General features: G+C 59.7%; 1 protein-coding gene across 2 annotated transcripts in view; it reads left to right on the top strand.

The window, feature by feature from the left end:
• RFX2 (regulatory factor X2) overlaps window positions 1-21,777 on the top strand; it is a 91,717-nt gene extending 69,940 nt beyond the window's left edge. The window contains exons 6-18 of one of the 2 annotated variants that reach the window (XM_044753160.2): window positions 273-347; window positions 7,671-7,852; window positions 9,233-9,352; window positions 9,851-9,966; window positions 10,845-10,963; window positions 11,304-11,416; window positions 11,856-12,010; window positions 13,364-13,461; window positions 14,430-14,579; window positions 15,352-15,560; window positions 18,335-18,488; window positions 19,572-19,614; window positions 20,150-21,777. In XM_044753160.2, coding sequence (XP_044609095.1) covers window positions 273-347; window positions 7,671-7,852; window positions 9,233-9,352; window positions 9,851-9,966; window positions 10,845-10,963; window positions 11,304-11,416; window positions 11,856-12,010; window positions 13,364-13,461; window positions 14,430-14,579; window positions 15,352-15,560; window positions 18,335-18,488; window positions 19,572-19,614; window positions 20,150-20,262 — 1,647 coding nt within the window. In that variant the 3' untranslated portion in view covers window positions 20,263-21,777. The remainder of the gene's footprint in view (window positions 1-272; window positions 348-7,670; window positions 7,853-9,232; window positions 9,353-9,850; window positions 9,967-10,844; window positions 10,964-11,303; window positions 11,417-11,855; window positions 12,011-13,363; window positions 13,462-14,429; window positions 14,580-15,351; window positions 15,561-18,334; window positions 18,489-19,571; window positions 19,615-20,149) is intronic. The other variant, XM_070491819.1, reaches the window with a different exon arrangement.
• The last annotated feature ends 294 nt before the right edge of the window (window positions 21,778-22,071 follow it).

Raw genomic sequence — 22,071 nt, 5'->3', positions numbered from 1 at the left:
GCCAGCATCTCCAGAGTAACTTCACGCTGCTGCTTGTGTCTGACGGGCTCCTGGGCTCTGCATGGCACGAAGTAACACTCCTGGCCGCAGCTCTAGCTCACGACTTAACCCCCACCCCTGCCTGTGTCCAGTCTGGTTTCGATTTTGTAGGCGCTCAAATCATTATTTGGATATTAATAAAAACAAATCTCAGCTGATGCTAACCATCTGATTTCCTTTTTTTTTTTTTTTTCCATTTTGTTTTGTTCTGTCTCTGCACACATTTTCTTTAGCTTGAAATGGCGATTGAAAATCTCCAAAAAACGGAAGGGATCACTTCACACAAAAGCGGTTTACTCAACAGCCATGTAAGTGTGTGTCACCCCAGTGGTCTGCCCTCTGCGCCCACAATGTGCCTAGACAGCTTAGAAACAAAGACGGGGAAATGGCACCTCGAAAGTGCTAAAAGTGGGGGAAAAAATAAAGCCAATCTAGAGTTCTCCATCCAGCAAAAATAGCCTTCCACCACAAAGGGGAAATGAACCTGTGTCTTCGGGGGTTACGAGGATTATATTATTTAATATCCATCACATCCTTGCAACAGTGCCCGGCAGACAGCAAGCATGATAAATAAAATTCATACGAAAATAAGCAACAATAAAAAAGTGACACAGGCTTGGGGAGGTCACAAAGATTCTTAGGTAATTTTCCTGTGATCGGCTCTCTGAAAAAAAAAAAAATGATAGTTTGCAAAAAGTGCCCAGCCACTAATTCTTGCTGATTTTATTTGCATAAGATCTTTCTCCTTCACTTGCCTCCTGGGGAGAACGGACCCTAGGTCCCTCGCCAGGAGATGGCAAATGTCCTGTCTGCCCACAGCTTCGTGGGGCAGGACAGACGGCAGGAGGGGACCAGCTAAGAGCATCTCTTTCTAGGAACACTTGAGAAGGAAAACTCTGGTCTCCTGCTGGCCCCTTATCCCTTCATTTCTCCAGACGCTCTCAGTTTGGCCTAAGGCATAACTGGAAATTTGGCTCTTCCAAAGGAGGACAGGTCACTGGAGTCAGAAGATGCTTCTGGCACTTTCTCTCAAGCACTTAAGCTGGGATTTGCCATCCTCTTGAGAATTAACACAGAAAAGAAATCGAAGTCCCCTTGGGTCGCACACGACCCTCATTGGGAGCCCGTCTAGGCTCTCAAACCGGCCGACAGACGTTCAAAGTGAGGTGTTGCTCACAAAGCAGCCATTCTGTAGCAGCAGCCCAGCTAGGGAAGGGCCCAAAAAGTTCTGGATTTAAGGGCTGGGCAGAGGCATGGGCAGCTGCTCTGGGCGCATGATGAGGGACCTGTGCCTGTCCCCTCAGAGGGCTGGGCACTAGCAGGGACAGCAGCCTCACACCCATTGTCCCAAAGGAAAAACCAAGGGTGTCAGGCCCCGGCTGTGTGCCTGCCCCTCCAGTCTAGGTGGGTCGTGGCCACCCTGTCGTCCACCATCGATGGATGATGTCACCCCCTGGGCACATCTGGGGAGGGGAAATCTTCAGTGCGTGGGGGGGAAAGACCCCTTAACGGTCTTAAACTCAGAGCGCACCGTCTAGAAAAGTCTGCAGGACGGCGTCATTCTCTGTCAGCAGGGACGTGGCCTTCAGCTCTCAAGCAGACACAAGTGGCGGTGACACAGCCTGTGGTCCGGGCGCTAGGTCAGCCCCGGGGGCGCAAAGCCCGGGCAGGCGGCGTGTGGAAATGTCTGTGGACTGGAAATGTCTGTGGGAAACGCATGAGCTGCTTGTCTCCGGCTGAGCGATGCTGCTGGCTTTCTAACACTTTCCTTGGGGTGGCTCTCGCCTTGGCTGCTTCTCGACCCATTTACACCCCCGAGTTGCCTTTCGCAGCACGAAAACCCTCCCTGTGTCCGTTTTCTCCCTGGTGACTTGTCGCGGTGTCGCTTCCTCCCACCAGAAGTGGGATGGAGGGCTGAGAGACTGAGAAGGAAAGAGAAGGCAACTAAGATCTTTCTAAAGAGTCCACCCCACACGCTGGAGGAAATCCCCCTGGAGCTTGTCCTGGCGGACGAAGGGGACAGTTCGTGTGTGTGACCTGGGAGATGGACAGTGTGTCCTGAGAAACCCGTCATGGGCTCAGCTGGCTGAGCTGGCTGGCTGGCCACACTGACTCCAGACACTTGTCACCGGGCTGCCCATGGCTGAGATCTCTCTAGTGTGGGGCGACACCGGCCACAGGCTCGGCTCCTTCGCCAGCCCAACCTCTGGGTGGAGGAGCCTGGCTGGGGGGCTGCGCCCCACGGGCCGTTCTGGTGACCTCCCTGCTCAGAAAGCCCCGATCTCGGTGTCCTGCCAGTGCCAGGTCAGTGCGGACACAGGGAGCCAAGGAACAAGGCGCACTCCCTCCAGCGAGCCAGGAGTGTGAGGGCAGAAGCAGCCCATGTCAGGGTCACCCCAGAGCCCCCTAGGCTGGCCTCGAGGGGCCCCAGGGGTCTGTGGGTGGGAGGAAACTTGCAGCCTGGCGTGGAAGCCCCCGCAGGAGGAGGTGGCCTCGAGCGATCTCTGAATTGAAGTCAGGTGTGTGATTTGGCGGCATGAAACCGGGGACAGCCGCTTCAGAGGACAGAGGTGAAGATGCTTGTGCTGGGCCTGAGAACACCCCACCATCGAGGTCCCCAACCACAAGCAGGAGGTGCCTGGGTGCCCCCCCAGAGCTGTCACTCTGCTGTCCCCAGATCCTGCCTCAGAAGCCCCGCTTCTGGACCCTCGCTGACTCAGGGACCCCACAGCGGGTTACAAGGTCACTGTCACAAGGAGGCAGCTGCTGACGACTAAATCAACTTACTCTTCCCAAAGCCTGGGTGGACGGCCTCTGTCTAGAGGGCCCGTATTCGGATTACAGGACTTTTACATCAAGAAACACAAAGGATCAAAGATCTGTTCGCCTTTGGTTGGTGGCCGACTGCAGGCGGACGTAATGCCAAAGCTGGAACCCGCGGACTGGGGTGGCATGCGGCGAGAACCGGCCACTTCATGGGACGGGTCCCTTGTTCAGAGAGGCCTCGGGCGGTGGTCCTGGTTGGACCTCTGTTTCTTTCAGGATTCCTGACCCGCCTCACCGCCTCGCTGACCCCCGACCCCTGGCTCCTGGAGGGACAGGCTGTTTCCCCATGGGCTTCATCTGGGCCTGTCCCCTCGTCTCCACAGTCCACGAGCCACCTGCCTGCTCGGGTAGCAGCTCCCCGCAGCGTGTCCAGGCTGAGCCCTTACCCCTCCCGACAACCCCACACCCCTCGCCGTCTCTCCGGTTCATCCGGGCAGCGCCATCCTTCTGCGTGCTCCTCTTCGCTCCCCTCCTCCTCCCACGCCCCGCCTCCTGATCCTCCTTGACCTCACCTTCAGAACAATCCAGAATCACACCACTTCTCCCAGCTCCACCACCACTGCCACAGCCCCCACACCACCGTCTCTCCCTCCAGTGCCCCCATCGCACTCCAAGTAGAAGCCAGTGTCATGGAAACAGCCCACCAGGCCCTGCACGACCTGCCCTATCCCCTCCCTGCCCTCCCTCCTCCCTCTGCTCTAGCCACACAGGCCTCCTTGATGTTCTTCCCACACACCAGACATAGTCCTGCCACAGGGCCTTTGCACAGGCTGTGCCCTCTGCCTGAAACACTTCCCCATCCCCTCCCCCCTGCTCCTTCACGTCTTTATTCATTCATCACTCTCGGTGGCCTTTCCTGACACCTCACTGCCCCCCCAATTTAAAATTGCAGTTCCCCCTCCAGCCCCCTCCTCACTGGAGCTCCCAATCCCTTTTCTGGCTTTTCCTCCTAGCCCTTAACACCATCTCTGCGGTGTGCCAGTTCCTTCTTTGTCCTAGGTCTGTCCCCTCAGGAGGATGGAACTTCCGGCAGGTAGAGGGCTTTTGTCAGTTTCATCACGGTTGTGGCCCCAGCACCTGGACCAGGTGTCCTCTCTGAGTATCCGATGGATGGATGAAAGGGGTGTTCAGGGCTCAGCTCCGTCAACACCAGTGAAACCCCAGAGCTCAGAGGAGCCGCCGGGCAGCTATGGCCCCATGAGACTCTATCTACCTCGCCACCTGCCATCAGGAGCCAAAGGCACACACATTTGCCCCAAACAGTGGAAACCAATATCCTAAAGGACAGAGGGGCTGGGCGCGAGTCTGGCCTTCCTTCTCCCCCTCTGGTAATTAGGAGGACTGTGTCCCGGGGGCCTGTGCCACCAGAGAGCCCGGAACCACCGGGGTGTTGGGTTTGGGGGTTTTTCCCTAAAAAGGAAGAATTTGATCCTCTTCATCAAGAAGAGGACAGTCCTGACAGATCAGAAAAGTGGATCAGTGGGTAGTTTTTCCCAAAAAGAGTTGTCTTTCTTCATGTTTGCTGTTGACGTAGAAATAGTGCCAGTGTCAGCAGACACGTGTCGCTGGGCGTGTAACGGATAACAGTGGGCGCCCCTGCCGGCCCCGGTTCGTTTCCAGTCAGGGAGCCACCCTGCTCTGTCGTGTCGGGTGTCGCACTGCGTGATGCTGGCACGCTGGCAGCTGTGCCACTGGGATTTCAGATGCCAGCAGGGTCGCCCGTGGTGGACGGGTTTCAGCGGAGCTTCCAGACTCAGACAGACCAGAAAGAAGGACCTGGCACCCACTTCCGAAAAAATCGGCCATGAAAACTGTCTGCATAGCAGGAGAGCATGTCTGATAGAGCACGAGAAGATGAGAGGACGGCGCAGAACGAGCGGGCGGGATCCGCCCTGCTGTCCCCAGGGTCATCAGGGGTCGGAATCCGCTCGACGGCACTAACACATCGGCAAACACTACCCAGGGCAGAGTCTCCCAGCCCCCAAAGGTGCTCTTGTCCCACCTTGTCGCCTTGCGTGGAGGTCCCTGGGGCTGAGCAGCTTGCAGGGCCCCGGGGGCGCTGTGAGGGGGGGACAGACGGCACCTCGTGTTCGGTTCCGTTTTGCTAACATTTGATGTCAGACGCCCTGCCTGCCCTTGAGTGGCGCAAGCCCGCTGGTGACGTTTAGACCTTGGTCCTCATCCGGCTCCGGTCACTTTCACTTCCGGGTGACCCAGTGCCAACGAGAGAGGAAGTGTCCCCTGTGGTGCCTCTGGAGGCAGCTGGTGGTGTCAGTTCCCTCTCTGGTTCCTTGAAGTCAGGAGGACGTTGATGTCAATGTCAACATAACTACCCAAACAAAGGAGTCATTTTTAATTTAAACAACACGGGCGGTGGGGGCGCTAAGCCGTCATCCTTCCCGAACCTCTCTACAAATGAGCCAGTCGCATCCCAGTGGTGGGCGGGGGGTCCCCTCCATCTCTCAGGACCAGGTCCAGTGCCCCCTCAGTCCTCCGCCCACAGAGTCTGAGGACCCTCGTCATCACATGTCTCCTGCCCTTGAGACATCCGGCTCCTCCTGTCCCGGCTTCTCCCGCCCACGGAGGGCTCCCTAAGGCAGCGCCCTGGGCCCCCAGCCTCAACGGGCAGAGAGGAAGTGCTCCAGCTTCTGTGCTCGGAGCTCTCTGCTCCCCGAATGCTGGGGTCCCCTCTGCTCTTCGGGACCCCTTCTCTCGTCAGTGTCTCTTGAGGCATCTTTAAGGTCCTGGGGGTGCAGACATGGACAGACCCGGTTCCGCCTCTGTCCTCCTGGACCACTCATTCCAGTGGGGCGACAGCAGTAAATAACAAAATGCACACAGTCACTGATACGAAAGTGCCGTGAAAAACCTCGGGGCGCAAGGGGCCCACAGATACAGCCCTTCCTCACCTGGATCCTGACCCACCAAGATGAAAGGGGGGCAGACAGAGAACCCGTTATCCTGTTGTGGCTGGGACGTGCCTCGTGGCCACAGGGCAGTGGCTTCCTGAGCCCAAGGGGATGTCAGCACAGAGCAGAGCCGCGCACGCCCCCAGTGAGAAAGGGCCGTGCCGGCTGTGCTCCCCACGTTCTCCTTCCAGACTGTTCCAGCCTTTGGGTGGTCAGAGTGGCAGTGGCTGGGGGTGAGGAGGAGGATGCATCCCGGGGGGGTCAGAGGGCGGCGTCAAAATGATGAAGCTGTTTACTGACATCAAGATGGATGATTCGGCTCATAGCATCAGAGAGAGAGAGAGGTGAAGGGCAAGGGCCTTGGGCCCTGGGCCTTGATTCTGGGCCTGACACCACCCTCCTCCCCCTCAGCTCCTGCCCGTGGGCAGCGCCATGCGCAGTAAACCCCTCTGTGTGCATCCCCCCCCCGGAGACCCCGTCCTCCACCCCTGGGTGCCACATTGACACGTCTGGTCCTAATCTCTGCCCTGAACGCCAGCCCAGCGCTTAACGTCCTCCTCTCTACGGCAGAAGCCATCACCCCAGTCCCTGATGCCCAATGCCCACCTTTCTCTTAAAGGACCCTCTGCTCTCTCTGTCGGTCCCCCGGGTGCTGCTTCACCTGGATCTTTGACCTGGTCACCCACCTTCCTCCTGCTCATCCAGCGCCCCCCCCACCCCTCACCCAGGCCCCAAGGATGAAATGAAGCAGGGTCAGGAGTTCGCCTTCAAATGGGCCAGGGTGGCCAGGAGACTCGTGGATGGGGCTTAGATGGAATAAATGGGCCCCAGCGGGGGACTGTCGAAGCCGGAGGTGGTGGGGTTGTTGGACTCCGCTCTGTACCTCTGCACACGTTGGAACCTTTTCAGACTCAAACGATTTTTAGAAAGGAGACGCAGGCTGACGCCCCAGCTTGCACGCTACATCTGGTGGGGCCGCGGGGTTGCGTGGAGTGGGTGTGTGCGCCGGGCCGGGTGGGGGAACAGATTTTCCAGAGGAGACGTGCCCTCTAGTCTGGAAGGATGCGAGGGCTTGGGGACGAACATCCAGGACTGCAGAGGGAGTCAGCCAGCTGGGAAGGGCCCGGGCAGCCCCTCAGAGCTCTGGCCGTCCTGTCCCAGCCGTCGTCCTGGCCCCTGCCTTTCTCCACAGCCTGCTCGCGGTTGAGGCCTTTTGTATGAGGGCGGCAGGCTCTGAGGCCCTCTCCTTGGGGTTCCAGGCGGCCTCCTTCTGCGCCTGCCCGGCGTGGGCACCTGGCTCTCCATGTGCACGGCCCACATGGTCACTCTGACTCGATGCTGACCTCGGGGGCAGCGACTTCGGCTCAGATTCTCCCAGCCTGCCTTGTGGCCTGAGCACAAAAGCGGGCACGTCAGCTTTTGAGTGTCTTATTCAGATTCAAGTAGATGCTCGCCCGTCTCTGTCACTTACCAGTGCGTCATTCAGAGCACAGCACTGAGGGTCCATCAAATTCACTCGAATCTTCCTCCTTTTCTTGGCATCAGAATTTATCTCCATCCCCGTAGGTTTCAGAGCCATTTGGTGCTTAAACGGTGCGTGGGGTGTGTGGGTGTTGAAATGATTGTGTAGACAGGACTCTAAGAGGTCTTGATCCCATGCAGATTTTTCTCAATTAAGTCAAGGAACCTGAAAACCAGGCTGAATAAATAAATGAGTGTAAAGAAGCTAGGAATTAACGTGCCCGGAATCTCTTGAACCCACATCCATGATGGTGGAGACGAATTTCCTCGTCATACAGTGGAGGGAAGGCATGTGACTCTCTTAAAGAGTCCCTGTTAGCATCGTGGCAGTTTTGGGGGGATTTCCACAAACGCAGTGTGTCTCTCTCTACCCAGCTGCAGTGGCTCTTGGACAATTACGAAACGGCCGAGGGCGTGAGTCTCCCCAGAAGCTCCCTCTACAACCATTACCTCCGGCACTGCCAGGAGCACAAGCTGGACCCCGTGAACGCCGCCTCCTTCGGGAAGCTCATCCGCTCCGTGTTTATGGGCCTGCGGACGCGGCGGCTGGGCACCAGGTGGGTACAGGGGAGCGTCCCACGGCCCCCTCTTCCTTCAGACGGAAAGCGAGCTTCTGGAGAACGGGGGGGCTTCCTCCTCGTGCCCACGCGTCCTGACTCACACGTCTGGGCGAATATGGGTTGTTCTGGGTTGACGGCAGCCTCGGCCTGGCTGGGGCCGAGGTCTTGGCTGTGGTCTCGTCTTCTCCCACTGACGGGACACGGGGGTTCGCTTTTGCTCTCTCTCTTCGCTTGAAATTTTCCCAAATAACAGGTTTTTTAGAAAGCTGCCTCTGGATTGTCTTGTCGAGTTGGATTTACGGGTTCTTGATTTCCTGCCGTGCCTAGACTCATCCACACGGCCCGCCCTTGGCCTACGGCAGCCTGGGCCTGTCAGGCGTCTAACTGATCACAGGCAACGTGCAAATGCCACTCTCACTGGAGAAAACGCCCCGCTTTGTTGAAAGCGGGTGGCCCTGAGCGCCCAGGAGGCCGTTTCTCGTCATGGCTGTGATCGGAGGCAGGCCAGGCTCCATGAAGTCGCGCACACACAGGCTGTCAGGGTTCACTCGCGCATCTCAGAAGCGGGCATCCTGGCCAACTTCAAATGACAGGAGCGCCATGAGAGTGCACACGTCTCTTGTCCTCTGCCACCTCTGGATCCTTAACAGAGAGCATCCTTACGGAACGTGAATGGAGAGAGGAGGAAGGGAATGGAGGAGGAAGGAAAGGGAGACCCCGGCCTCTGGGGACCCGGCCACCTGCCTTTGGGGCCACCACCTTCGGACTGTCCTGGATGCTGGCCTCAGGACGCAGGCTGGTCTCTCCCACTTTCCCTCCTTCTACCACCAGCCCAGCTCCTACCGCGTCTAGAAAGGGCCCGGGCTCCTCGCTCGTCCGTACTGCCAGCTCAGAGAATCAGCGGCGCCCAAGCTGGGATGTCCGGACAGCGGCATGTCTGTCTGTCCGGCTTCTCTCCCGAGGAGCCGCCTCTGATCTGCTTTCTTAACTAAATTGTTTAAAGTCCTTAGATCATCAGTAACGTTTCGCAAACTCTGCCATTTCTAAATCACGTTATCGGAGGATTGAAGGAGGAGGGGGGCGAGATCATCCTCACCATCATCATCCTTAGGCCCTCCTGGGTTAAGCAGAGCTGCACTGGTTTTCTCCCTGCAGGACTTCTCAGGGCCTTTATGTACAAAATGCAAAATGGGAATCTCCCAGAGGGGAGAGTGTGTGCAGAACTTCCTAAAGCTCTTTGATCCTGGGACAGCCCGTGGATATCTCCCCACAGTGCAGGGGACACTGAAGCCGAACGCTCCAAGGGCCAAGGCAGAGCCGCTGTCCTGGCGTTCAGGACGGCCGCAGACAGCTGACCCCGGGGTGTTTGGTTTCCAGGGGCAACTCCAAGTACCATTACTACGGGATCCGTCTCAAGCCAGACTCGCCCCTGAACCGGCTGCAGGAGGACACCCAGTACATGGCCATGCGCCAGCAACCCATGCACCAGAAGCCCAGGTGGGTGACCCGGCCCGAGGCAGCCTGGGGACCAAGGGGGCGCGGGTGGTTTCACTGCGGAGGACGTGATGCTCCGTGACATGAGCCAGACACAGAAGGACACATGCCATGTGGTCCACTCACAGGAGGTCCCCAGAGGAGCCACATCCACAGAGACAGAAAGTGGATGGGGGGCCAGGGGCTGGGGGAGGGGTGGGAGTCAGTGTTTCATGGGGACAGAGCTTCAGTTTGGGGAGATGGAAAGTTCTGGAGACGGATGGTGGGGATGGTGGCACAACCACGTGAATGAGCTTCATGCCGCTGAGCTGTGCGCTTAAAGTGGTTACAATGGTCAATTTTGTGTTATGTGTATCTGACCACAGTTTTTGAAAACTTACACACACACGTACACACACACACCCACCAAACTGAATCCCGCTCAGCCCTCCCTCTGCCCCTTGGGGCCCTTCTGGGCCGTGCTGCTGGGGCCTCATGGAGGCACACGTGTCGCCTGCCCAGGTACCGGCCAGCCCAGAAGACAGACAGCCTTGGCGAGAGCGGCTCGCACGGCAGCCTGCACAGCACGCCCGAGCAGGCCATGGCCGCCCAGAGCCAGCACCACCAGCAGTACATAGGTGAGCCCCCGCTCAGGGCCCGCTGTCTGAGGTTGGCTCGGCTCTTCTGGGGGGTCGCGGGTGTCGGCACCAGCAGCATCCCAAGGCTGCCTTAAACCGTTTTCTTGTAGGACACCTTGTCTGTTACACAGAAAGTTCTGGATCAGCCTCCTTTGTGGCAGGTCTGAGATTTTAGAATAAACAGCATATGCCCCTAAGATTAATGTGTGAAGTGACCCTCAGAAAAATTGGTCAATAAAATGAAACGCCCATCAGAAGGAAGACTAGATGTCGTATTTTCAAACCTGTCGGCTCGGGGGCGGCAGTGGGATTGGCTGGCCCCCCGGGTTCTTGTCTGGAGCATTCTGGATGCTCGGCTCTCGCTCAGCTGCCTCCATGCCCTCCTGGTCCCCTGGAGCTGCGTGGGAGAGAGAGTCCCTGCCCGGCTGGCACCTGCCCCTTGGGACAGCCCAGGGATGCTCGCTGGGGTCCTGGTCACTAGGCTCACTCACGTGCACTGAAGACGCTGGGCGGCCTTCGTGGATTTTGAGTGCATTCTTTGAGAATACAGCCCTCCCGTGTTGGGTCCCCTGGGAGGTCCCCACGGACGGCCCCTCCCGAGATGCGCTGCCCCGGCCGCCCCCACCCTGGCTGGGGTGATGGGAGCACTCGCCGTGTGCAGGGCGCTGGCCTCAGTGCTTCCTCTGTATCCACATCTCACATCGCAGGGAGGTGACAATGAGGAAACCGAAGCTTACACATGTTGTGTGGCCGAGGGGGAGCCAGGACTCAGCCCCTTCGCTGTCGGGTGACTGCACCCACGTGCCCGGCAGCGTCCCCCAGCCCCCCCGCTGCGTGCAGCCCCCCGTGGCTCTAACTCCGCCCTCGTCCTTCCCCAGATGTCTCCCACGTCTTCCCCGAGTTCCCGGCGCCCGACCTGGGCAGCGTCCTGCTGCATGAGAGCATCACACTGCATGACGTCAAGGCCCTGCAGCTGGCCTACCGGCGCCACTGCGAGGTGACCGCCCCTCCCTGCACAGCGGCCCGGGAGACCCCGAGCCTGGGCCTGGGCTTCCCTGGGCGTCTCGGGGCCCCCAGTGCCCGGACACAGAGCCGAGTGCTCCTCCCCAGGCGGGCGCTCACACTCACCCGTCCACGCCCAGGACACCAAGCCTCAGACGTCCCCGGGTGTCCCGGGCGACACTGAGCCGACAGGCGTGGCCCCCTCCTTCTCTAGCCCGGGAGCCAACACAATTTCTGCCCTCTGAACCCTGAACCTTGGCCCCTCCATCCCCCCCTTGTGGTCCCTCTGGGTTTAAAAGGCCCCACGCGCGTGTCGAAAGGCCGTCTTTCCCTAGGCCACTTTAGATGTCGTCATGAACCTGCAGTTCCACTACATCGAGAAGCTCTGGCTGTCCTTCTGGAATTCTAAAGGCTCGTCCGGCGACGGCCCCGCCTCCCTCCCAGCCAGGTGACTGCCCGCCGTCCCCCCAGACAGGCCCCGCCGCTCGGAACCCGAGCTTAACCTGCAGGCTGTCGCCCGTGACACCCACACTGCGACGCCAGACAAACGGGCCAACTCTGCCGGGATTGGCGCCCCGACCCCCTCATGCGGGGATGTGGTTTTATATTTCTGAATGAAGATCGAAATTGTAGTGACCAGTCACCTGTTGGAAAACGGGGGGTTTTAGAGGTGATCATGTGCGACCCCAAGTAGCGGCCACAGGCGGGGTGGGGACAGCGGGGACCAGGGAGCGCCTGCCCCGAGGGTTTTCCCACCCTTTGCCCGGGCGCGGTCCCACAGCGTCGTGCCTGGCTATTGTGACCGGGCCGTCCTCCCGCTCCCCAGGCCTCGGCCGGGGGGGGCCAGACGCCAGGCCAAGCTCACCGTCTCCCCTGTTCCCCAACAGTGACGAAGAACCCGAAGGCGCCGTCCTCCCGAAGGACAAGCTGGTGTCCCTGTGTAAATGCGACCCCATCCTCAGGTGGATGAGGAACTGCGATCACATCCTGTACCAGGCGCTGGTGGAGATCCTCATTCCCGATGTGCTGCGGCCGGTGCCCAGTAAGCCGCCGCCCCGTGCCCCTTCCCTGGTGGGGCCCGCTCAACGCGGGTGCGGAGAGTCCAAAACGAGGGCAGCAGCTTGGTCGCCCCAGAGGCTGTGGCTCTGGCCTGCAGGTTTTCCTTGTTACTGACCCAGAAAGAGGGCGAGGGGAGGGCGGCCCGCCCTCAGGTCACCCCCCCACACAACCACCCCACCGGCTGGGCTCCAGGCTTCACGGGCTACGCCGCTGCCCGCGCTGGGCGGTGCCGGGTGACACCCCCTCTCCCAGTTCCTCCTGGGCCCTGGATGTCCCCAGAGGGCAGGGCCGTGGTCACGGGACAGCCCTCCCCCTGCCTGTGGCACCTGCTGAAAACCTCAGGGATGGGCTGAACCGGGTTCTAACCAGCTTCCCGGGTGGATCAGACACTGTGCTCAGCTTCCTCCTTGGTGGAGACGCTTCAGCATCAAAGGGTGGATTTCATGGACTTTGCTCCAAATCCCAGCATGCTTAATTGAGGAAAGAAGAAAAATGGAACCGTGTGCCTTGATGGCTACACCCGTGTGGCGCTGACATGTGCCATGGGGACCTTCCCAGGGGGGTCTGTCCCCCATGCTTTGGGGACCCCGCACCGGCCCCCCAGCCTGCATGGCCTCCAGTGGCGATGACAACGTCCTCCACCAGGGCGCGCCAGCCCCTTACACACAGGCTCCCCGGGCTCCCAGTATCCTGACAGCTCCTGGGGAAGCAGCAGTGCCCCGGGTAGAGGATGAGGAAGCCACGCACTGAGGCCTCGCTCCTAATAAATGACTGTCGCGGGCGCCACGGGTTCCACCAGGCGGGTGCCTGTCAGCCCTGGGGAAAGCTCGGTCTCCTTAATGAACGCGTCTGCTGCTTCTGTGCCACAAAAAGGGGAGCAGCAAAACTATGGCATTTCTCCCGGGCCTCGCCTGCCCGAAACTGCTCAGCCCCCTCGGCACGGCTGACATTAGACCCGGGTCATCTCCGGGGGGGCCGCCCTGGGCGCTGAGGGGGCTGAGCAGCAGCCCTGGCCCCACCCACGTGATGCCAGGAGCTCCCCCAGTGTGACAGCTGCAGACGTCCCCTGGGGGCAGGATCGCCCCTGGTAAGCAGCACCAGCGTAGACACACAGATGACAGGGAGCAAGGGCACTGGCCGGCCCGAGTTCCCCCAGCGCCTCCCCTGAGTGTCCTGCCTTCTCGCTCGTCCGGGGCCTGCGCAGTCGTCTCTTTCTCTGTGTTGCTTGTCCTTCAGGGCTGTCACTTTCATTGCATCTGTACCTCTGGCCCCTGATGCTGATCCCGACAGGCACCACTGCCTTCCTCCGCGTTAATATCGCATCTGTGTCTCCCAGGCACCTTGACACAGGCGATCCGGAACTTTGCCAAGAGCTTGGAAGGCTGGTTGACAAACGCCATGAGCGACTTCCCACAGCAGGTCATCCAGACCAAGGTAACTGCCGCGCTGCGAGTCCCTCTGTCGGGGAGCTGAGGACCGCGGGGCCCAGAGCACGCAGGCGGCCCCGTGCATCCTGAGGATCAGTGGTCCCGCCAGGAAGCCCGAGGATGCTGCTGATGCAGGACAGGTGCTGGCAGGGAGGGCACGACAGCAGGCGCCATTCGCTGTGATCCACCCGGGTCGATTCTGAACAGATGGAATGTTCCTATGCTCATCACCCTTGTTACAGTAGCATTGGCCACAATTCAGAATTTAAAATGCGGCGGCGTGGGCCTACATGCGGAAAAGAGAATGAGGGTCCACCACCCTCAGGAGGGCCTCCCAGAGCTGCTGTGTGCAGACAGGGCCCAATTCTGGGCATCTGGTCTGCGGCCTACAGTCTGGAGCTGATCTGTTGGGCCAGCAATTCTCAAACTTCAGGGCACATAAGAATCGCCCTGGTAGTTGTCAAAAAGGACAGATTCCCAGGGGCCAGCCCAGTGGCCTGGTGGTTGAGTTCGGTGCGCTCTGCTTTTTCGGCCCAGGTTTGATCCCCAGGTGTGAGCCTACATCACTCGAGAGTGGCCATGCTGTGGCAGTGACCCACATACAAAATAGAGGAAGATTGGCACAGATGTTAGCTCAGGGACAATCTTCCTCAGCAAAAAAAAAAAAAAAAAAAGTGCAGATTCCCAGGCCACACCCCCCCAGTCCGATCCAGTGCCCAGGAATCTGTATTTTCACTGACCTCTCCAGACAGCCAAAGGAATTCTAGAAGCAGGGACATAATCATGCTGTCCCCAATTCTGACCTACCCACCGGTGCTGCGGCGTCTGCTCTAGATGCCACGTGAGGCGCTGGTGACTCTGTGCCCCTCGCTGATGCTCGGTCTCCAGGTCCTTGAGGCTGTCGGGGGGTGGGTCCCTGTCCCCTGCTTGAATGGCTCCTTCCTGCACTCACCCGGCGTGCCGCCCTCGGTGCAGGTTGGCGTGGTCAGCGCCTTCGCCCAGACGCTGCGCCGCTACACGTCGCTCAACCACCTGGCGCAGGCGGCACGCGCAGTGCTGCAGAACACTTCCCAGATCAGCCAGATGCTCAGCGACCTCAACCGCGTGGACTTCGCCAACGTGCAGGTGGCCTCCCCCGGGCGGGTCCCCAAGGCCTGGGACGGGGCTCAGGGGAGCGGGCCACAGAGCAGGGATGGCGTGCGTGTGACCCCCAGCCCCCCGATCTAGCTTTCCACCCTCTCGAGAAAGACACAAACCCACAGGATTCAGCCCACAGCAAAGCCCGGTGCCTCGCCCGGCCTGGCACATGTCTCTGTTGCATGAAACGGGTTTGGGGTGGAGCCTTCTGTGGCACACCCAGGGACACAGGGACCCAGGGACCCAGACCTCTGCTCTGTGATCTCTCAGGTCCCCCTGGCATCCAGGTTCTGGGACGGATGCTTGGTTCATTTTCTTTAAAAAACTATCTTCCTGTCGCCATCTTCACGGGCTTAGGACGACGCAGGCCAAAGGCGAATGGATCCTGCTGCTGTGTTCACACCCAGTTCAGGCCCCGAGTTTATCCAGCAAATAAACAAACACGTTTAGAAGAGTGAACACTTCAAAATAAAGCAACACAAAGGCCTGGGGGGGTCTGAGCCTTGGATGTGGGGAGCCTGGATCTCGGTCCCTAGAAGAGGGGGCAGCTGCCCTCTGTGCCCTGTGGAGTGGGGACAGCTGTGCTCAGCGCAGCTGGCGGAGGCCAAGGGCGGGAAGGCGTGTGCGCCCGGCATGGTGTCTGGCCTGGAGCTGGTGCCAGGCGAGGGCGTCCCTGGGCGCCCCACCCTGGGCGGTGGGCGGGGGGGGGGGGGGGGGGGGGCTGTCGCTGTCCGCGGTGCTGACCCGCCGCGCCCCGCAGGAGCAAGCGTCGTGGGTGTGCCAGTGCGAGGAGAGCGTGGTGCAGCGGCTGGAGCAGGACTTCAAGCTGACCCTCCAGCAGCAGAGCTCCCTGGACCAATGGGCCAGCTGGCTGGACAACGTGGTCACCCAGGTCCTGAAGCAGCACGCGGGCAGCCCCAGCTTCCCCAAGGCCGCCAGGCAGTTCCTGCTCAAGTGGTCCTTTTACAGGTGAGGCCCCGCCTGAGCGTCGAGAACTCCTGGGAGGGTGGGCGGGGCGCCAGAGGTCGTCCCACCTGCTCAGCGGACCGGGGACGGTGGCCGAAGCCCCAAACGAAGGCGCCACCTGTGGGCCTCATCCTGGTGGGCGAGTTCCCCAGGGCCTAGAGGCCCCCCATGGCCTAAAACCAAGTGGAGGCTTCCAGGGGCAGAAATCGTCATCCTGCGGCCTTCTGGAAAAGTGTGGCAGCTCAAGGGCATGTGTTTATTTCTGCTCCCTCGCAAAACCCACAAAGGGATGGTGAAGGAAGTTTCTAGAAGGCATAAACCCCCAAGGACAGAGAGAACAGGAGCGCAGATGGTGGCAGATGGGAGATGAGAACACGAGTTTGGGAGACAGAGCGAGGTGGTCAGCACAGACGGGGAGCCAGACCGGAAGGAACAGTCAGGCCTCTGTTCACGCACTGCCAAGAGTGAGCAGGAGGACAGGCTCCCATGTCCCCATGGAGAGGCACCAGGCAAGGGTCAGGTGGATCAGGTGTATAGAGCTAAAAATCACGTATGTAAATGTGTTATAATGAATCATCGTTGTAGCCAGCGCTGGGGGTCTGGTGGTTAAGATTCGGTGCCCTCGCTGCCCTGGCCCGGGTTCATGTCCTGGTCAGGGACCCACATCACCCGTCTGTCGGTTGTCACACTGTTGGTGGCTGCGTGTTGCTTTGATGCTGAAAATGCTGCCACCAGGATTTCAGATACCAGCAGGGTCCCCCGTGGTGGACGGGTTTCAGCGGAGCTTCCAGACTCAGACAGACCAGGAAGAAGGACCTGGCCACCCAATTCTGAGGAAATTGGCCGCAAAAACACTGTGAATAGCAGGAGAGCGTGTCTCATAGAGCGCGAGAAGACGAGACGATGGCGCAGAAAGACCGGGCAGGGTTCCGCTCTGCTGTCCACGGGGTTGCTAGGAGGCACAATCAACTTGACAGCACTGACAACCACCATAATTATATATAAATACATAGATAATTATTATACATTAATATATAGAGATTTCTTTCAAGGAACTAGCTCACGTGATTGTGGGGGCCCGCAAGTCTGAAGTCTGTGGGGCAGCCTGGCAGCTGGAGACCTTCAGGCAGGAGCTGATGCTGCTGTCCCCAGTGGCATTTCTTCTTCCTCAGAGAAACCTCAGTTTTGCTCTGAAGGCCTTTCAACTGATTAGACGAGGCCCACCCATGGTATCAAGGGTCATCTTTACTTAAAGTCAACGGCTGGTAGATGTGAACCACACCTACAGAACACCTTCAAGCAACACCTAGACCAGTGTTTGAGTGAACGACTGGTATGATGGCCCAACTGAGAGAAAAAAATATGGAGAAAGAAAGGAAAATGTGAGAGAGAGAAACCATGAAAGAAAAACATGAGAGACAGAAAAACAAATTAAAAGATTTGATCCAGAAAGTTTGATATCCTGCCGTTGAGAATTTTAGGAGAGGGGCCAGCCCAGTGGCATAGCAGTTAAGATTGCGTGCTCTGCTTTGGTGCCCCAGGGTTCACCAGTTTGGATCCCAGGCACGGACCTATGCACCACTCATCAAGCCATGCTGTGGCAGGATCCTACATATAAAGTAGAGGAAGATGGGCACGGATGTTAGCTCAGGGCCACTCTTCCTTAGCAAAAAAGAGGAGAATTGGCAGCAGATGTTAGCTCAGGGCTAATCTTCCTCAAAAAAGAAAAAAGAATTTTGAGAGAGAGAAAATAGTGCGAATGAATATAATAAAACATAATCAAGAAACGATCTCGGAACTAAGGGCGCAAGTTCCGACTGGAACAGCTGCCAGGTTCCCAGCACAGCGAATGAGAGCGTCCCCGCGGGGCCTCCGTGTGAGATTCAGAGAACTAGGGGCGAAGGGCCATCATAAGGGCTTCCAGAGAGACAGCAGCAGGTGACGCTGACAGGCTAGGGACCCGGACAGCGTCAGACTTCTGGACAAGAAGGCAGAACCTAGAAGACAGGGCGCCATGTCTTCAGAATCCTGAAAGGTGACATTTCCGAGCTCACCCGTGCAGACACCGAGCCACGAGCCCTTTGGAGGACCCCAAGGTCCTAAGGTGGCCGTGGAGAAGCTGTGGAAAAGCTACTTTGAGCAGAGGCATCCCTCCAGGCCAGCACCGAGCTGGGCGGGCCGAGCGGGCCATGGTGGGAAGCGGGGTCCCGACAGCGCAGCGGCCGCACAGCCTATGTTTTCCCAGCTCCAGACGTGAGCAGTGTGCTGCCCGCGACTCTTTCCAGAAGCTGTGCTGACGTGAAGCGTCGGGAGGAGGAAGCTGGCGCGTGGGGACCCCGAGCAGAGCCCTGGGTGGAGGGGGAGGTGGGGGGACAGAGACAGCCCGGAGGAGGGGTGGCCGGCGTGGGCTGGATCTGGTCTCATTGGGAAACGAAAGAGCTGGAAGCGCCTGGAAATTCTGTGTGGTTTTTAGGAGCCTGAACCACTGAGTCGGGGGTGGCGGGAGGAGGCAAGGGCGTGGGGCAGGCAAGGCCGCCTGCTGTCAGGGAGTCTAAGATGCTGAGAAGACCCCTTGTCTAAGGCTTGCGTCCGAGACCCCCATACTCAGAGCCCACTGCGACCCCCTGTGCCATCTCGGTCACCTGGACACGGGGTGGTCTGGGCGGCTGGCGGGCCCTCCTAGGTAGGTCTCGGGGTGCCCAGCCGCCCTCGGAGCTGAGGAAAGCCAGGCTGGGCCGCCTGCCGGGCTCCGTGTCCCAGCCGCCGTGTCCCCGCAGCTCCATGGTGATCCGCGACCTCACGCTGCGCAGCGCCGCCAGCTTCGGCTCCTTCCACCTCATCCGGCTGCTGTACGACGAGTACATGTTCTACCTGGTGGAGCACCGCGTCGCCGAGGCCACCGGCGAGACGCCCATCGCTGTCATGGGCGAGGTGAGGGCCACTCCCCGGCGGGGCGTGGGTGTGCGTGGGCGGAGCGCGACACTGGCGGCCCCAAGAGAGGACACGTGCAGCCAGAGTGCTGGGGCCCACAGGCCTGGGTTCAGAGCCTCGCTCCCCGGTCACCTGCCCTCTGCGACCCTGCACAGGAGTTCCTGCCTCCAGCGAGGCCTCAGACACCCTACTCTGGGGGGGTTATTGTGGCCAAATACACATAACCTAGAATTTCCCATTTTCCCATCTTAAAATGAACAATTCACTGGCATTTAGTGCATTCACAAAGTTGTGCAACCACCACCTCTGTCTAGTTCCAGAACATTCCATCCCCCCAAAAGAACCCTATCCCCATGAGCAGTCCCCCCACCCACTCCCAAGCCCCTGGCGCCCACGAGCCCGCTCTCTGTCTGTGGATCTGCCTGTTCTGGGCGTTTCCCGTCAATGGGGTCACACGCCGTGTGTCCTTCTGTGTCTGCTTCCCTCCCTGAGCATCGTGTGTGCAGGTCCATCCACGTGCGGCCGTGTCATGGCCTCGCTCCTCTTCATGGCTGCATAATATTCCAGCATGTGGGTAGGCCACCCTGTGTGGATCCATCATCCACTGATGGGCATTTGGGCTGTTTCCACTTGTCAGCTACTGTGAATGGTGCTGCTATGAACATTTGTGCATGGGTTTTCATTTGCACACCTGTTCTCTAGTCCCTTGGGCGGGTCCCCCCCAGGAGCGGAATTGCTGGGTCACGTGAGGTTGTTTTGAGGAAGAAACGAGGGGATATTGTAGAGCATTTAATACACAATAAGCCCCTGATAGAAAAAAATGGCAGCTGTTCCTCCATGGTCACTATTCCGAGGCCACAGCCCTGTCCCCTCCTGGCCTGGGCAGCCAGTGGCTCTCCAGCAGCTCCCAGGCGCGGCCCAGAAAGTGTCAGAGGGACGCCCCCACCCCCATGAGAGCCACTTCTTGTCCAGAACTCCTGTCCCTTACAAAGTGGAGGTCTGTCCTGGCTGTGGGTGGAGGACACGGCTCACGTCCCCCGGGCCGCTCTGTGCAGCCCCTGACGCTGGGCTTCTCTCTTCCAGTTCAACGACCTCGCCTCTCTGTCACTGACGCTGCTCGACAAAGGTGCGTGTGGCCGTGGCTCTCCCTCCCGCCCTTGCTTGGTGGAAATGGGGGCGGCCTGGGGCAGGTTGGGGGCCTCCAGGAGCTGCCATCCAGGAGGCGAGTGACACCTCTGCGGGACTAGCCCCAGCGGAGCTCTGAGGAGCTGCCCTGCCACCTCCCCCTTGAGGGTGGCGCTTTGGGGCCCCTTCATCCTGCTCCTCAGGCACCTCCTGCAGCCACATCCGGAGGGGGAGCGGGGCAGGCGGGCCAGAAAGCCGCCTCCTGGCCCATCCCTGCCTATGGGAGTGGGAGGGCCAACTGCCCAGGGAACCCTGCCAGGAACGTGACCCTGGCCCGTGGGCACTGGTCTGGGGAGGTCCTGGGTAAGGAGGCCCCTGGGCGCTGCAGGGCAGGCCAGGGAGGACCAGGTGACCAAGACCAGAGGCCACAGCGGTGCCCGAGCTGGGCCCGCTGGGGCCTGTGCACCTCCCTGAAGATGCGCTTCTCTCTCCCTCCTGTGCCTCCCCCGTCCTCGTCCCCACTGCTGACCCCGCAGATGACATCAGCGAAGACCGGGGCAGCGAGGCCGACTCGGACGCCCGCGGCCTGGGCGAGCCCCTGGTGAAGCGCGAGCGCAGCGACCCCGCCCACCCCCTGCAGGGCATCTAGCCAGGGCCCCGCTCCGGACCGACTCCTCGAGCCCCACCGGACAGTGCCTCTCAGACGAAGTGACCTTCCTGCCGCACGGCGTCCCACAGGACACACTCTTGCTCCAGAAGCACAGCTGTCCACCAGGCGGAGTGGCGCGGGCCCCGGGCGCCGCCCAGCTGTCTCCTCCCGGCTCCGAATGTTCTGGTTCTCCCCCTGCTGGACCGTGTGGGGCGTCCACACATCCCGCCGTGGGGGCTGGATCAGCCGGGGCCTCCGCCTGGCAGCTCCTCCATCCAGGCTTCACCATAATGTTAAAACAACTCAGCGGATCCCCGGAGGAAGGATGTCCTGCGGCTGTGGGGCAGGGCCAGGCTGGTGGCGGCCACGGGGCCCCGGTGCCCCTGCGGTGGGAAGGGACCGTCACACTGCTGTGCCCCGAGGTCCCTCGTGGACGGACCGCGCGCAGCCCCCTGCCCTGCCCAACCCCCGGGAGCCCCGTATCTAGACGCCAAAGGTATCCAGAAGCAGCTTCCGCTTGGCTCAAAGAAGAAGTCACGGAAGCGGGCCCACTCATGCCAAGACACGGTGGTGTCTTTAAAAATCAAACCAGATTTATCAGCGACGCAAAGGTCTGGACTCTGTCCATGTTCACGGCCAACGTCAAGCCAAACCGCTGGGTCTGGACCGAGCTTGTTCCCAAGAGGCCGGGCGGTCAGCATCCAGCGGCGCCTCCAGAGGGCGGCCACGCCGCCAAGCCTGTGCCCAAACAGCCGTGCCTGCATCCCACTCCACAGAATCTTCCAGAACGCCGCCGAGTCCGCGATCCTGGAACCCTGTGACCCCGCGCAAGTCCCATCTTAAACTGCTCAAGTCGAAACTCTGCTCTGGGGACAAACGGCTCCTGAGGCCTCACACCCGGGACCCATCTCCATCCTCACACGTGGCACCAGCTTGTGCAGTTCTGTCCCCACACCAGCCGCAGGAGAAGGGACAGCCGTCTGGTCCAGGACGCACCGCCTTGTGACATGCAATCGTTTCTCTTTTTGGAAATACGTTGATACCAATAGTTTTGTGCTGTTATTAGAACATTTCTTATGAATGTGCATATTGCAATATATTCGGTCCCTGGTATTTTTTTCTCCTTCATGCCGAAGGTACTAATGCCAACGCACATGGCCTTGAAAACCTTCCTTCCCATGGCAGGGTGCAGGGAGGGCAGAGGGGAAGGAGCAGGAAGCTGTGAGCCTGTTTCCGAAACCCAACGTCCGTGAGGATCAGCCTCGTTCAGGACTCAGATGGCATCAGACAGAAGGAGCGTCTTTACAATCCCGTCTCCTCTCGGGAGACGTGGAGGCCGCGGTCTGAGGATGGTGACAGCCCGCCTTTTCTTCTGCGCGTGGTGACCGACACAGACTGGGTTTCTGCCTCCCTCTGTCCTTGCAGGATTCCCCGAGGAGGAACACCCGCGACAGTAATGACACGAGCCTTCCAAGCCCCTTCTCGGTTTTCGTTGCAATAAACATGTTGAACGTACCCGTTTGGGGTCACGATCCACACTCCAGCCCCTGCCCCCACAGTGGCCCTGGAGGATGCGCCCTCCCTCCTGGCCTCCCCTGCCCGGGACAGCCAGCCTGGCCCAGAGGGGAAGCCGCGGGGCTGCCTGCAGCACTCCCCACCCCCACCCCAGGCTCCCTGTGGAATGTTCTAGAAGGAGCAGGCTCCCCAAGCCTCACTTAGCAAAGCCAGCCTCGGCCAGAGATGGCGAGAAACTCCTTCAGACGTGGCAGAATGAATGCCCGCCCAGCCACTGGTGTAGCCCGCGGCGGT

Source organism: Equus asinus, chromosome 20 (genome assembly GCF_041296235.1).
Source record: "Equus asinus isolate D_3611 breed Donkey chromosome 20, EquAss-T2T_v2, whole genome shotgun sequence".
Classification (NCBI taxonomy): Eukaryota; Metazoa; Chordata; class Mammalia; order Perissodactyla; family Equidae; genus Equus; species Equus asinus.
Note: the sequence above shows the minus strand (reverse complement) of the source record. Positions and strands in the feature narration are given on the sequence as shown.